Source organism: Pan paniscus, chromosome 9, assembly GCF_029289425.2.
Source record: "Pan paniscus chromosome 9, NHGRI_mPanPan1-v2.0_pri, whole genome shotgun sequence".
NCBI classification, from domain to species: Eukaryota; Metazoa; Chordata; class Mammalia; order Primates; family Hominidae; genus Pan; species Pan paniscus.
Genome location: NC_073258.2, coordinates 48,945,314 through 48,960,383, shown reverse-complemented (window position 1 = coordinate 48,960,383; position 15,070 = coordinate 48,945,314). Strand labels below are relative to the sequence as shown.

At 44.6% G+C, this 15,070-nt stretch overlaps 1 protein-coding gene across 6 annotated transcripts in view; it reads left to right on the top strand.

Annotated features, from left to right (window-relative positions):
- Nucleotides 1-10,731, top strand: part of CKAP5 (cytoskeleton associated protein 5) — a 102,551-nt gene extending 91,820 nt beyond the window's left edge. For all 6 annotated transcript variants that reach the window (XM_008968128.5, XM_034932489.3, XM_055093656.2 and 3 more), the window contains 8 exons: nucleotides 768-955; nucleotides 1,555-1,630; nucleotides 2,704-2,892; nucleotides 2,983-3,120; nucleotides 3,627-3,710; nucleotides 3,805-3,964; nucleotides 9,694-9,845; nucleotides 10,006-10,731. In XM_008968128.5, the coding sequence (XP_008966376.3) occupies nucleotides 768-955; nucleotides 1,555-1,630; nucleotides 2,704-2,892; nucleotides 2,983-3,120; nucleotides 3,627-3,710; nucleotides 3,805-3,964; nucleotides 9,694-9,845; nucleotides 10,006-10,248 (1,230 nt within the window). In that variant the 3' untranslated portion in view covers nucleotides 10,249-10,731. The remainder of the gene's footprint in view (nucleotides 1-767; nucleotides 956-1,554; nucleotides 1,631-2,703; nucleotides 2,893-2,982; nucleotides 3,121-3,626; nucleotides 3,711-3,804; nucleotides 3,965-9,693; nucleotides 9,846-10,005) is intronic.
- Nucleotides 10,732-15,070: the final 4,339 nt, after the last annotated feature.

Genomic DNA, 15,070 nt, shown 5'->3' with positions numbered 1-15,070 from the left:
GTTGGGAGGCCGAGGTGGGTGGATCACAATGTCAGGAGTTCAAGATCAGCCTGGCCAAGATGGTGAAACCCCATCTCTACTAAAAATACAAAAAATTAGCCAGGCCTGGTGGCGGGCGCCTGTAATCCCAGCTACTCGGGAGGCTGAGGCAGAGAATTGCTTGAACCCAGGAGGCGGAGCTTACAGTGAGCCGAGATCGTGCCACTGCACTCCAGTCTGGGCAACAGAGCGAGACTCTGTCTCAAAAAAAAAACAAAAAATTTCACAATTAGAAGCACACCGATTAATTTTGCCTATTACTAGAGGCTTGGGGGAGTATGGTGATTTTGTTTTTTCTTTAATACTCTGAATTTTTACAAATATAACATAGCCGGGCGCGGTGGCTCACACCTGTAATCCCAGCACTTCAGGAGGCCAAGGCAGGTGGATCACGAGGTCAGGAGATCGAGACCATCCTGGCTAACACGGTGAAACCCCATCTCTACTAAAAAAAAAAAAAAAATACAAAAATTAGCCCAGCATGGTGGCGGGTGCCTGTAGTCCCAGCTACTCGGGAGACTGAGGCAGGAGAATGGCGTGAACCGGGGAGACAGAGCTTGCAGTGAGCCAAGATCACGCCACTGGCACTCCAGCCTGGGCGACAGAGGAGACTCTGTCTCAAAAAAAAAAATACAACATAATTGAATATTTATCAGAATATGCCACCCACATTTCTTTACTCTCTATATTGAGTTTTACCCCTCCCTGACACAAGTATGTCTGGATAGCTGTTTCAGATAGAGAGCCTTGCCCGGGAGGCCTCCACTGGAGTACTAAAAGACCTAATGCATGGCCTCATCACCTTAATGCTGGATTCTCGGATTGAAGATCTTGAGGAAGGACAACAGGTCATCCGCTCTGTGAACCTCTTGGTGGTGAAGGTTCTGGAGAAGTCAGACCAGACCAACATCCTGAGGTATATCTGTACTCTCAGCCAATAGAGCCTGGGGCATCCTCTCTTTTGTCTACACTTAGAAACCATAATGTCCGTAAGTCAACTTCCTAGGCAACCAAACAATCATAATCAACTTCCTAGGCACACTTAAAGTTATAGCTACATCAGTTATAACTACATCAGTTAAAACTTTAAGTGTGCCTAGGAAGTTGATTTATTACTCTTCTTCATCATGGACCAAAGGTATTTTAGCCTGAGACCATAGCTAAAACTAGTAAATACTTAGTTAGCCAGCCAATATCATGCATTTTCTATAATAGGACTGTAAAGTTTGTCAGTTACATTTTTCTTGTACATTTCAGGTACATTTTATTCTTTCTCAGCTACCAATGACAATGAAAAATAGAGTCACAAACCTTACACTTACCAAGTGGTGACTTAAAAGGCTTAAACAATGTTTATTTTCTTAACTGAATGTCAGGTAGTCCAGGACAATTCCTGATCCATGACCTCTCAATTTATTAGATGAATAGAGTAATCTCACTTGCCCTTTCAACTGCTGATTCTAATTGGAATGCAGGTTTGAAACTTAATGCTGTTGTGTTGGGTTTTTCTTCCAGTGCCCTACTTGTTTTGCTCCAAGACAGCCTGCTAGCAACAGCCAGTTCTCCCAAATTCTCAGAGCTTGTTATGAAGGTGAAGTTGAAATGATTTGATCTCTTTTCTTTCAAAGATGCAATCACTTTGTTAAAAGTATGGGGAAAGAGGAATTGGAGCTAAGAAAGACATAGGCTCAAATCAACCAAGTCACACCTGAAAATATATTTTTCATAATAAAAATATTAATAAATTTGTAAAAATTTAGCCAGGTGCAGTGGCATGCACCTATAGTAGCAGCTACTCAGGAGGCTGAGTTGAGGAGATTACTTGAACCCAGAAGTGAGCTTGATCATACCACTACACTCCAGCCTTGGCAACAGTGAGACCCCATCTCTAAAAAACATATATATATGGTTTTTTATATATATGTGTATTATATATATGTATATATGTATTATGTATATCTTAATATGTTATATATGTATATTATATATATGTATATAATACACACGTGTATGTGTGTGTGTGTGTGTGTGTATGAATTGGTCTTCAGTTTTTCCCTTCCTACAATTTATATTCTAAGTTCAGGCCTAAACAGTTCGTGGCCTCAAACAGTGAAAGGGAGGAAATATTTTGTAAATATTTTACTAATTCTCCGAGGATCAAAAGGAAAGAAGTTTGAAACAGATTTCATTTATTTTTGGGAAAAAGATATCTACAGCCCTATGATATTTGGTCTCTTTTGTGAAAGAGATCAAATGAACATATTTATAACACTGTAATACTGTTATTACACTGAATTAGTATCAGATATTTTGTCCCCTTGCATTAGATTTGGTTAAGCAACATGAACTACTTTACTCTCAGGAACGAAGGAAACCCAAGAGAGAATTTCTACCAGGTTAAATGATGGCCCCTAGCTCTGGGGAGTGGGAAGGAGTAGAGATGGATGATTAGATGAATGACTGGACACACTTCAGCTGGTGTCATGGTAGAAGTGATTAAAAATTTTCACGTTTTAGCAGCTGAACTTGAAAGATATGATGTGCCACATTTATAGCCCTGGCCATCTTTTAGAAGTGAGCTCAAAGCTTAGGGAAGATGAATGGTGACAAATTATCCTCATTCTTCAGTCACTCCTTCTAACTCTTTTATTCTTTTTTCAATAGTGTCTCTGGAGAATGGTTCGACTGTTGCCTGATACCATCAATAGCATTAACCTAGACAGAATTCTTCTGGATATCCACATTTTCATGAAGGTCTTCCCCAAAGAGAAACTGAAGCAATGCAAAAGTGAATTTCCCATAAGGACCCTAAAGACCCTGCTACACACCTTATGCAAATTAAAAGGGCCCAAGGTAAGTAAGAATCGCAACTGGTCTCTGAGGGAGCTTGAGAGAAAATCATGGAAATGGCAGTGCTATCAGTCATGCATGTGTCTCCCTCAGATCCTGGACCACCTAACGATGATCGACAACAAAAACGAGTCTGAGCTGGAAGCCCATCTCTGCCGGATGATGAAGCACAGTATGGACCAGACTGGGAGCAAGTCTGATAAGGAAACAGAAAAGGGAGCATCTCGAATAGTGAGTGGCCTGACTTGAAAGATTGAGGGACATGAGGCTACACCGGAAGTGATCTTATCTAAGGTGTAGGTCACCAGGATATGCTTTCCGAAGGTCCAAGGTGAAGGCTCATGGACTGGTTGAATCAGTCTCCTGCTGTGGTGCAGTAACCATTTCCACCTTGAAATTTTAACATCTAAACTAAGTATAACCATGTGTTTTTTGGTCCCCAAGAAAGATGCCTAAGGCATTGGTCACCAGATAAATAGCTAGTTCTGCTTAACATGGAAAGAATGTGTCAGTTCCTTCTCCATCAAGTTGAGGTGGAAATCTGAGACTGGAGGCATTCAGTAACACAGAATGTTAGTGCTTCTGCTGCAAGACCTGCATCATTGGTGCATCTGTTATCTGTAGGAACATACCAATAAGGCCCAGATTTTGAGATATTTTCTGTTCATATCCAACCATCAGTTCCTAATTAATAACTCAAGTCTAACCAATTCTTCCTATGTCTTTCAACTTTTCAGGATGAAAAATCATCAAAGGCCAAAGTGAATGATTTCTTAGCTGAGATTTTTAAGAAGATTGGCTCTAAAGAAAACACTAAAGAGGTGAGAGTGAAAGGGTTAAGCAGAATAGGGGTCTGCTTTATGGTAAAGGGACACTAACATTCATCCCCACCTCTTCCCTTTTCGTGTTCACCAGGGACTAGCAGAGTTATATGAATATAAGAAGAAATACTCAGATGCTGACATTGAACCATTTCTGAAAAATTCCTCACAGTTCTTCCAGAGCTATGTCGAAAGAGGCCTTCGGGTGATTGAGATGGAGAGGGAGGGCAAAGGTCGTATTTCCACTTCAACAGGTATGGTTTCCTGTTATAGCTCCAGGAATAAGCTCAAAATAGCTCCTAGCACAGGAACCTGAAGTTTTGGTTGGTTTAAATTCATATCCATGAACCTCAATACTTAATGGTCACCAAATGGCCTTCCCATTGCTATATCCAGTGGTCAATTCTTAGCCACCTGAATTGACCCATCATTAGTATTTGACAGTGGTAAATAAATTGTTCCCTGCCCTTGAGACAGCTTCTTCACTTCGCTTCCAGTTCTCCATGCTGTCTTGTTTTCCTCCAGTGTCACTGGCTATTCCTTCTTGGCCTTTGACTGATTCTTGCTCACTTGCTCTGACCTCTTTTTTTATTTATTTATTTTTTTTTGAGATGGAGTTTCGCTCTTGTTGCTCGGGCTGGAGTGCAGTGGTGCAATCTCGGGTTCAAGCTATTCTCCTGCCTCAGCCTCCCGAGTAGCTGGGATTACAGGCATGCGCCACCACGCCGGGCTAATTTTTTGTATTTTTAGTAAAGACGGGGTTTCTCCATGTTAGGCTGGTCTGGAACTCCTGACCTCAGGTGATCCGCCCGCCTCAGCCTCCCAAAGTGCTGAGATGATACTCATGAGCCACTGCGCCCGGCCTCACTCTGACCTTTTAATGTGGACATCCCCCAGGGTTCAGTCTATGGTTGTCTTCTCTCTTTCTCTTATTTCCTTAATGAGTTCATCTACTTTCACCACTTTAAATAACATTTAAATCTCCAGCTTAGACCTTCCTGATTTCCAAACTGCTATATCCTACATGATATCTCCACCTGGGTTTCAAATAGATTTTTTTTTTTTTTTTCCTTGTGAACGGAGTCTCACCCTGTCACCCAGGCTGGGGTGCAGTGGTGTAATCTTGGCTCACTGCAACCTCCGCCTCCCAGGTTCAAGATTCTCCTGCCTCAGCCTCTTGAGTAGCTGGAACCACAGGCGGGTGCCACCACACCCAGCTAATGTTTGTATTTTTAATGGAGATGGGGTTTCGCCATGTTGACCAGGCTGGTCTTGAACTCCTGACCTCAGGTGATCCACCCACCTTGGCCTCCCAAAGTGCTGGGATTATAGGCTTGAGTCACCATGCCCAGCCTCACATAGACATTGTAAACTCTACATGTCAAATACTAAAGTCCTGGCCAGGCATGGTGACTCACGCCTGTAATCCAGGACTTTGGGAGGCTGAGGCGGGCAGATCACGAGGTCAGGAGTTCAAGACTAGCCTGGCCAATATGGTGAAACCCTGTCTCTACTAAAAATACAAAAATTAGTTGGGTGGGGTGGCGTGCGCCTGTAGTCCCAGCTACTCAAGAGGCTGAGATAGAAGAATCACTTGAACCCAGGAGGCGGAGGTTGCACTGGGCCGAGATCGCATCACTGCACTCCAGCCTGGGCGACAGAGCGAGACTCCATCTCAAAAACAAACAAACAAAAAAACTAAAGTCCTGATCGTCCTGTAAGCCTGATCCATTGACTTTTGTTTTGTTTTGTTTTGAGACAGTCTCGCTCTGTTGCCCGGGCTGGAGTGCAGTGGTGCGATCTTGGCTCACTGCAACCTCCACCTCCTGGGTTTAAGCAATTCTCCTGCCTCAGCCTCCCGAGTAGCTGGGATTACAGATGCCTGCTACCATGGCTAATTTTTGTATTTTTAGTAGAGACGGGGTTTCACCATGTTGGCCAGGCTGGTCTTGATCTCCTGACCTCGTGATCCGCCCACCTCGGCCTCCCAAAGTGCCGGGATTACAGGCGTGAGCCACCATGCCCAGCCGATCCATTTACATTCTTCTCCATCTTGGTTGATGGCAACTTTATCCTTCGAGTTTGTTCAGATCCAAAGCTTTTGAGTCTTCTCTTCCTTTCCGTCAGGAAATTATTTTGGCTCTACCTGCAAACCATATGCAGAATTCATCCACACTTCTCATCTTCACTGCTACCACCTTGGTGTGTGTGTTCTCTCTCATCTGTATTACTGTACTATCTTCCTGCTTGATCTCCCTGCTTCCACCCTGCCTTCCTCTGTTCTTTTCTACACATAGCATCAGAATGACTCTAATGAAACATTTTCCAGAGGCTCTCCCTTTCACTCAGCAAAAGCAAAAGGCCCTTTAAAGGTCTCTGAGGTCCTGTGTTTATAGGACCCGCCAGTGCCCCTAGTACCTCATCACCTAGTCCTCTTCCTGTTGTTTCACTCCAGCCCCACCAGCCCCCTTGTTTCTTTTTGAGTCAGGGTCTCGCTCTCTCACTCAGGCTGGAGTGCAGTGGCGCGATCATGGCTCACTGGGTTCAAGCAGTCCTCCTGCCTCAGCCTCCCGAGTAGCTGAGACTACAGGTGCATGCCACCATGCCTGGCTAATTTTTGTATTTTTTGTAGAGACAGGGTTTCTCCTTGTTGCCCAGGCTGGTCTCTAACTCCTGGGCTCAAGTGATCCACCCACATCAGCCTCCCAAAGTTCTGGGATTTCAGGTGTGAGCCACCATGCCTGGCCTCCCCCTGGTTGTTTCTGGAACACACCAGGCATATGTCTTCTTAGGGCCTTTGCACTGGCTATTTCTTACACATAAATGCTCTTCCTTAGATGGCTTTGTTGCCTAGCTCCCTTTCCTCTTTCACATCTTTGTTCAAATACCACCATCTTAGTGAAACCTTTTTTTTTTTTTTTTTTTTTTTTGAGATGAAGTCTTGCCCTCTCGCCCAGGCTGGAGTGCTGTGGCACAATCTTGGCTCACTGCACCCTCCGCCTCCCAGGTTTAAGAGATTCTCTTGCCTCAGCTTCCCGAGTAGCTGGGATTATAGACGTGCACCTCCACGCCCAGCTAAGTTTTGTAGTTTTAGTAGAGGCGGGGTTTCACCATATTGGCCAGGCTGGTCTCCAACTCCTGACCTCAGTTGATCCGCCTGCCTTGGCCTCCCAAAGTACTCCCAGGCATGAGCCACTGTGCCTGGCCAGTAAAACCTTATTGTTTAAAACTTGCAACCTATCCCTCACCCCACCATAGCACTTACACCTCTAACATACTATATAATGTAGTATTTATTAGGTTAATTGTTCAGCATCTGTGTCTAGTCATGCATATCAACATTTTGCCCAGTGATGGACTGCATATATGATGGTGGTCCCATAAGATTATTTATTTTGAGACAGGGTCTCACTCTGTCATCCAGGCTGGAATGCAGTGACGATCTCGGCTCACTGCAACCTCCACCTCCTAGGTTCAAGTGATTCTTTTGCCTTGGCCTCCCGAGTAGCTGGACAGTTGCGTGCCACCACACCCAGCTAATTTTTTGTGTGTATTTTTAGTAGAGACAGGGTTTCACCATGTTGCCCCAGCTGGTCTTGAACTCCTGGTCTTCCTGGTCTCAAGTGATCCCCCCACCTCAGCCTCCCAAAGACCTAGGATTACAGGTGTGAGCCACCATACCCAGCCAGTCCCATAAGATGATAATGGAGCTGAAAAATTCCTATCACCTGATGATACCATAGCTGTCATAATGTCATAGCACAATTATTTTTGTATAAGTTTAGTGTAGCCTAAGTGTACAGTGTTTATAAAGTTGACAGTAGTGTCCTAGGCTTTCACCTTCACACACCACTCACCCAGAGCAACTTCCAGTCCTGCAAGCTCCATTCCTGGTAAATGTCCTATACAGCAGGTGTACCATTTATCTTTTATACGACATTCTTACTGTACCTTCTCTATGTTTAGATACATAAATACTTAACATTGTGTTAACATTGCCTACAGTATTCAGTACAGTAACATGCTGTACAGGCTTGTAGCCTAGGTGTGTGGCAGGTTATACCAACTAGGTGTTCACATAACAATGAAATTATCTAACAAATGCATTTCTCAGAATGTATCCCTGCCCTTAAGCCACACATGATGATATTTGTTAAATGATATAAATGAATGCAGTAACTAAGTTTAAGCTGAAATGTTACTGCCCCCACAGTGAAAAAGCCCCTATTCGAGAATTACTGCTCACAGGATCTAGAGACAGACAGAAGACTTAGGAGGTTTCAGTTATAGAAAATAGCTATCATGAGCCTTAAACCAAGACAAGACAGACCCAACTGCAAAAGTGCCCTCTCATCAGTCCTATGCTTAGTTCTTTCCGAGTTTAGTGACATTCACCTACTGTTACATTTGAGAATGTGTTTGCCTGTCAAAGCATGTCCCTTTGTGTTTTTCAGACCCTGATCATATCCACTTTCAGCCTGTATCTTGCTGGGCTGAAGCTTCAGTTAAATTTTGTTCTCTTAAATAGGAGTTCTTTTTTGTTTTTGACACCTTAAATTACACCTTTCCAAGACTTTACAAGTGTTTTTATTTTTTGAGGTTTTTTTGAGATAGGTTCTCACTCTGTCACCCAGGCTGGAGTACAGTGCTGCGATCTCGGCTCACTGCAGCTTCTGCCTCCTGGGTTCAAGTGATTCTCATGTCTTGGCCTCCCGAGTAGCTGGGATTATAGGTGTGTGCCACCACCCCCAGCTAATTTTTGAATTTTTTTTAAGAGACAGGGTTTCACCATGTTGGCCAGGCTGGTCTTGAACCCCTGACCTCTAAGTGATCCACCTGCCTTGGTCTCCCAAAGTGCTTGGATTACAGGCATGAGCCACTGTGCCCAGCCGGGGTCTTTTTTTGTTGCCCAGGCTGGTCTTTAATGAAAAAGACCTCTTAGGAGTTAAAGTGTGGTGTGCAGAATGTCCAACAGTATGCCACATGTACATACCATGGTTTGATCAGGGCAGGCATCCTATCCTCGTTTCCAAAGCCCTTTTTGGGGATGTTCAACGTGTGATAATTTTGGCCTAAACAGCACATTTCCAACCCAAGCATATATTCCCACTGATTATTAAATTGATTTTGTGCCTTAGAGTATTCAGACATCTCATATTGCTGGCTTTTACATAATTCTTCATTCATTTTTCACCCCCTCAGAGGATTCTCCTCATCTTTACATTAAAGGAGTCCTTTTTCCCTGGAGTAACCTTTCTACTTTTCTATTTACCATAAGGCAGTGTTTCCTCCCAGTACCTTACCTTTGGGGCCTGTGGAATGCATTTGCATTGATACCAAGTGAAATATTGTAAAGGCCCGCATTGTATCATTGTTCATTCTCAGAAATTTAGGAAGTGTGATGGATTTTTTGTTGTTTTGGTTTTCCTCTCTCCTGCCAGAATATTGATCTTAGTGGTAGGGTTACAGACACTCCAGTTCTATGCCCTCTTTAGATAATTGTTGGACACCTTCTCTTCCCCATGAATACACCATAGCCTTGGACACCTTGCTTCCTTCACAGGTTCAAATGAGTTTCTCCTATGTGACATTGGTCCAAACTTAATCTAATTCTTCCAAACATTTAAGGTCCTCGGGTTTTTCAGTTGGGCAATTACAGTATGCTTAGGAGTAGCTTCAGCTTTTTGGATTGCCCAAGTCAGCCCTGGGATTACTGGAGTACAATCCCCTGCATAACCCAGGATGCAGATGGATGACCCAATTTACATTCTGCCATTCTATATCAGTTTTTTGCATTCTCAAGAAGCTTATATTGTATATTTCAGAGCACCCTTATCACCAACTCCAGGTAGATTCTTGTGGAATTTGTAGTTTTCAAGTATAGGAAATTCTTAATTGTTCTTTTTAGTGGGAGATTAACCAAGGCACTTTAGAAGGGGGATATGTGGATATCTGAATATTCTTTCTACTTTTTCCCCTCTAGGCATCTCCCCTCAGATGGAAGTCACATGTGTGCCCACGCCCACAAGCACAGTGTCCTCCATAGGTAACACAAATGGGGAAGAAGTGGGGCCGTCTGTCTACTTGGAAAGGCTAAAGATCCTCCGACAGCGATGTGGTCTGGACAACACAAAGGTACTGCTCCTTTTCTTCTGTGCAGCTCAGGGAGGGTAGTCACAAGCAGGTCCAAGGCAGGCTGGCCCACAGAGAAGTGGCTTAGTCTTGCTGTAGTTCTGGAGCTGCATCTTGACCTGCTTGACCTGACCTTAGACAATCTCTCTCCTTCTCTCAATAGCAAGATGACCGACCTCCTTTGACCTCTTTGCTCTCCAAACCGGCAGTTCCTACTGTCGCCTCTTCCACAGACATGCTCCACAGCAAACTCTCTCAGCTCCGGGAGTCACGGGAGCAGCACCAGCATTCAGACCTGGATTCTAACCAGACTCACTCTTCAGGAACTGTGACCTCCTCCTCCTCCACAGCTAACATAGACGACTTGAAAAAAAGACTGGAGAGAATAAAGAGCAGTCGCAAATGAAGCTGCCCCACTCCCCTGGCACCCTGCAGCTTTAGTTTACTAAACTAGAAGTCCTCATAGTTTAAAATGGCCTCAGCAGGCCTAGTGTATACAAACTGGTTGTATGTATCATGCCGTGGAGCTGGGGGGAGGAGTCGTTGTGGCACAAGTATTTGTACATACTCTGCTTCTCTCTGTCAGCGTCCTGCTGCTCTAGAAGACTGTCCGTGGATGAGTTTAGTGTACAGACTTGTAAACAGCTGCCCCCTCTCTGCTCAGTCTAGTTCCCAGATCCTTTTCTTTTTAATTGCTCATTTGTAAAATTGTCCTAATCTTTCCTAGCTTTTTAATAGTTAATATTAGAAACTCTTTAATAGTTTTCCTTTCAGTTTGTGAGCTCTTCTCTGTCGCCCTGAAGGGTCACTGTATTCTGTATGAATGCATGGCATGATACAACTAATTTAAGAGTCTTTTATAAATAAAGTTTGCATTAACTATACCTGACTCCCAAGATGCTCCATATCATGGAGTGTTGGGCAGCAATTTTTTAACTTTTGGTACCAGCTGGGTATTCAGCCAGTTAGAGAAAGGTTAATTACTGCTTACAGAGCTTCCCTTTTTCTTGGCTCGCAGACTTGGAGCTGTCTTTTATTCCTTTGGAATGGAAGGAACTCTCCTTTCCTGCTCTCCACAAACAGCTCCTAGGGAGCAGAAAAATCTCATCCTTCCTTGTTTTGAGATTTTGGTCATGATTTCCCTCCAATTATCACCAGTCGTTTCAAGAAGCTCTTGGGCATCCTACCACTTTGCTGACCAAAGGCACACAAGATTGCGCCCAGAGATTGGCTGGGCTTCAGTGGTTCTCACACTACAACTAGATTTGTGTTCATTTGACTAATGGAGTTTGGGAAATCTTAGTGGTTTGCTGCTTGGTTGTATGAGTCTCTTTTGGTCCAGGCTAACAGTTGCTTCACATTCAGTCAGAGTAAGGATGAGAAAGTGAGCTGAGTATTCACCTCTGGAATAAATTCCACAGGACCTCCCTCCACAGTCAGAAAAACTCTTCAGGATGAAAAGGTTCTGGATTCAGGAGGAGATTTTGGGCAGTTATAAAGTTCAAAGGAACTTTCCTGTTGTAGCCCACCTTCAATTCAATTGATGTCCAAGAAATGAAAGATTGATGGAAGATTAATCCTGTAAAGGTTCCAGTCATCGTTTTCAGGTGGCCCCGGAGCCTCCTGAAATTAAACTTGTCTCTCCTTTATAGTGGGAACATGGGAGTGGGTATTTGTTCACTGAAGGGATGATGGAGGCGTTTGCTGCTACAGTGGAAAGACATATTTAGAAAGAATGGCTACAAAGGCTGGGCCTGGTGGCTCACTCATACAACCGTAGCATTTTGGGAGGCTAAGGTGGGTGAATCACTTGAGCCCAGGAGTTCAAGACCAACATGGGCAACATGGCTCTACCAAAAAAATACAAAAATTAGCTGGGTATAGTGGCTCAAGCCTGTAGTCCCAGCTACTTGGGAGGCTGAGGTGGGAGGATCACCTGAGCCCAGGAGGTCAAGGCTGCAGTGAGCCATGATCACTCCACTGCACTCCAGCCTGGGCAACAGAGCAAGACCTTGTCTCAAAAAAGAGGAGGGAAACAAAAGAAGAGGAAAAAAAAGAGTGGCTGTACTCCTGTCTGGAATTAGCACAGCTGACTGGAAAAACCCAAGTCCCTAGAGCTTACAACACTGACCGCTATGTTGGAAGAAAACAGACTTATGAGAATGTGTGTTCTTGTTTAAAAAGCAGGTCCTGCATGTCACAGGTAATTCTGAATCCCTTCCCCCTTGATCGAGTTGATGCCCTGGGCTGCCAAATCCTGCAAGCTCACTGCCTTTCAGTCAACCAGAACCAAAGAATGAGGCCAAGGAACTCTGTCCTGTTTGTTTTCTGATGTGTTGAAAAATGAGAAAAAAAAAAAAAAAAACGTTATGAGGAGGGTGCTAAAGATCCCTATCTCAGGTCCCTTCCTGCGGAAAACCACGTTAGAAGATCCTAGGCCAGGTACTGTAGCCACAGGGTTTCCCTGCTCCACTCCACTATCCTGTGCCTGAGGCAGACGATCTTCATTCTTTCCCTGAGCTCATGGATGAGACTTCTCAAGACGGAGCCATGCTCCATCCCACACCTGTGACCTCTGCCAACAGTAACCGTGAAGAATGTGCTCTGAAAGGGTATCTTTGAAGTTCTATGATTCTTTTTTTTGCAAGGGACTCTTGCTGTGTCGCTCAGGCTGGATGGCATGCAGTGGCATGCCTCTCTCCTCACTACAACCTCTGCCTCCTGAGTTCAACCAATTCTCCTGCCTCAGCCTCCCAAGCAGCTGAGAAGCTGGGATTACAGGTGCCCACCACCACACCCGGCTAGTTTTTGTATTTTTAGTAGAGACGGGATTTTACCATGTTGGCCAGGCTGGTCTCCAACTCCTGACCTCAGGTGATCCACCAGCCTCAGCCTCCCAAAGTGATGGGATTACAGGCGTGAGCCACCATGCCCAGCCCATGACTCTTATAACTTAGAGGTCCCATTTCTTGGAAAAATAAATTGTTCCAGCTGGGAACTGCTGTGTGAGGAAACATTCCAGGAAGCAACTACCCCACTGATGGGCTATTTCCAGGGCCCAAGAGAGGAACGAGGTAAGCGGCAGAGGAACTTTGAACAGGCCCAATGCCCGGTCCAGTTCCCAGGCAATAGTGAGAATACGAGTGGTAGTGATTCACAGCTTACTAGGCACTAGGCATTGTGCTAAGGCACCATGTAAGTTCTTTCATTTAATCCTCATAACCGTATGAGGTAAGTAATGTCGTTATATACACCTTTTAATATACAGGTGGCCTTCCAGATCTGTGGGTTTTGCATCTGCAGATTCAACCAACTGCAGATTGAAAATATTTTTGGGGAAAGAAAACAATAAAAATAATACAAATTTTAAAATAATACAGTATAACTACTTACATAGTATTTACGTTCTATTGGGTGTAAGTCATCTAGAGATGATTTGAAGTATATGGGAAGGCCGGGCAGGGTGGCTCATGTCTGTAATCCCAACAATTTGGGAGGCCCCGATGGGTGGATAACCTGAGGTCAGGAGTTTGAGACCAGCCTGACCAACACGGTGAAACCCCATCTCTACTAAAAATACAAAAACTAGCCAGGCGTGGTGGCGGGCACCTGTAATCCCAGCTACTCGGGAGGCTGAGGCAGGAGAATCACTTGAACCTAAGAGGCGGAGATTGCAGTGAGCCGAGATCGCACCATTGCACTCTAGCCTGGGCAACGAGCAAAATTCCAACTCAAAAAGATAAAAATAAATTTTAAAAATGAAGTATATGGGAGGATGTGCATAGGTTATATGTAAACTGTGCCATTTTATATAAGAGATTTGAGCATCTGTGGATTTTGGTATGCATGGTTGGTTCTGGAATCAATCCCCCATGGATACCACAGGATGACTGCATAAAGAAACAGGGTCAGGGAGGTCAGGTGGCTTGACCATGATTTTCCCTCTTAATGTTGGAACCAGAATATGAGCCCAGGAACTCTAATGGTGGGGACTATGCTCCTAACTACTGTATCCCACAATACTGTCAAAGGAAGTTTGGTTTTTTTTGTTTTGTTTTTGAGATGGAGTTTTGCTCTCACCCAGCATAGATCTGATTTTTATTTTTATTTATCTATTTATTGAGATGGAGTCTCACTCTGTCACCAGGCTGGAGTACAGCAGCGCGATCTTGGCTCACTGCAACCTCCGCCTCCCAGGTTCAAGCGATTCTCCTGCCTCAGCCTCCTGAGTAGCTGGGATTACAGGCATGCGCCACCACACCCAGCTAATTTGTTTTATTTTTAGTAGAGCTGGGGTTTCACCATGTTGGCCAGGATGGTCTTGATTTCTTGACCTCATGATCTGTCTGCCTCAAGCTCCCAAAGTGCTGGGATTACAGGTGTGAGCCACCGTGTCCAGCCAGAACTGATTTTTTTTTCCTTCTTCTGAGACAGAGTCGCTCTGTCGCCCAGGCTGGAGTGCAGTGGTGCAATCTTGTCTCACTGCAAGCTCCACCTCCCAGGTTTATGCCATTCTCCTGCCTCAGCCTCCCAAGTAGCTGGGACTACGGGCGTCCACCACCACGCCCGGCTAATTTTTTGTATTTTTGGTAGAGACAGGGTTTCACCGTGTTCACCAGGATGGTCTCGATCTCCTGACCTTGTGATCCATCCACCTCAGCCTCCCAAAGTGCTGGGATTACAGGCTTGAGCCACCGTGCCCAGCCCTGATTTTTATAAACAGGGTTTCACTGTCACCCAGGCTGCAGTGCAGGTGTAGTGACATGATCATGGCTCACTGCAGCCTCAACCTCCTGGGCTCAAGTGATCCTCCCAAGTAACCTTGACTACAGGCACATGCCACCACGCCTAGCTAATTTTATTTTTTGGGGTCTCACCACATTGCCCAGACTGATCTCGCATTCCTAGCCTCAACCTTAGTCTCCTAAATTGCTGAGATTACAGGTGTGAGCCACCATGCCCTACCTGATCTGATATCATTTTAATGATACAAGGGAAGATGTAGGGAGTTAACTAAAAAAGCACCGTCCTCATTCAATATTTTCTATATTTGAAGTCCTACTTTGACCTTTCTTAGCCATGTGACTTTGGACAAGGTACTTCTCCAAATCTCAGTTTACTCACCTACCTCTTGTGAGGATTAAATGAGATAATCCATTAAAACCCAGAGGGTGGAACATCTTTAATGCCTGTAAATTCAACCTGCCATCTTTCACCTGGCCCTGCTC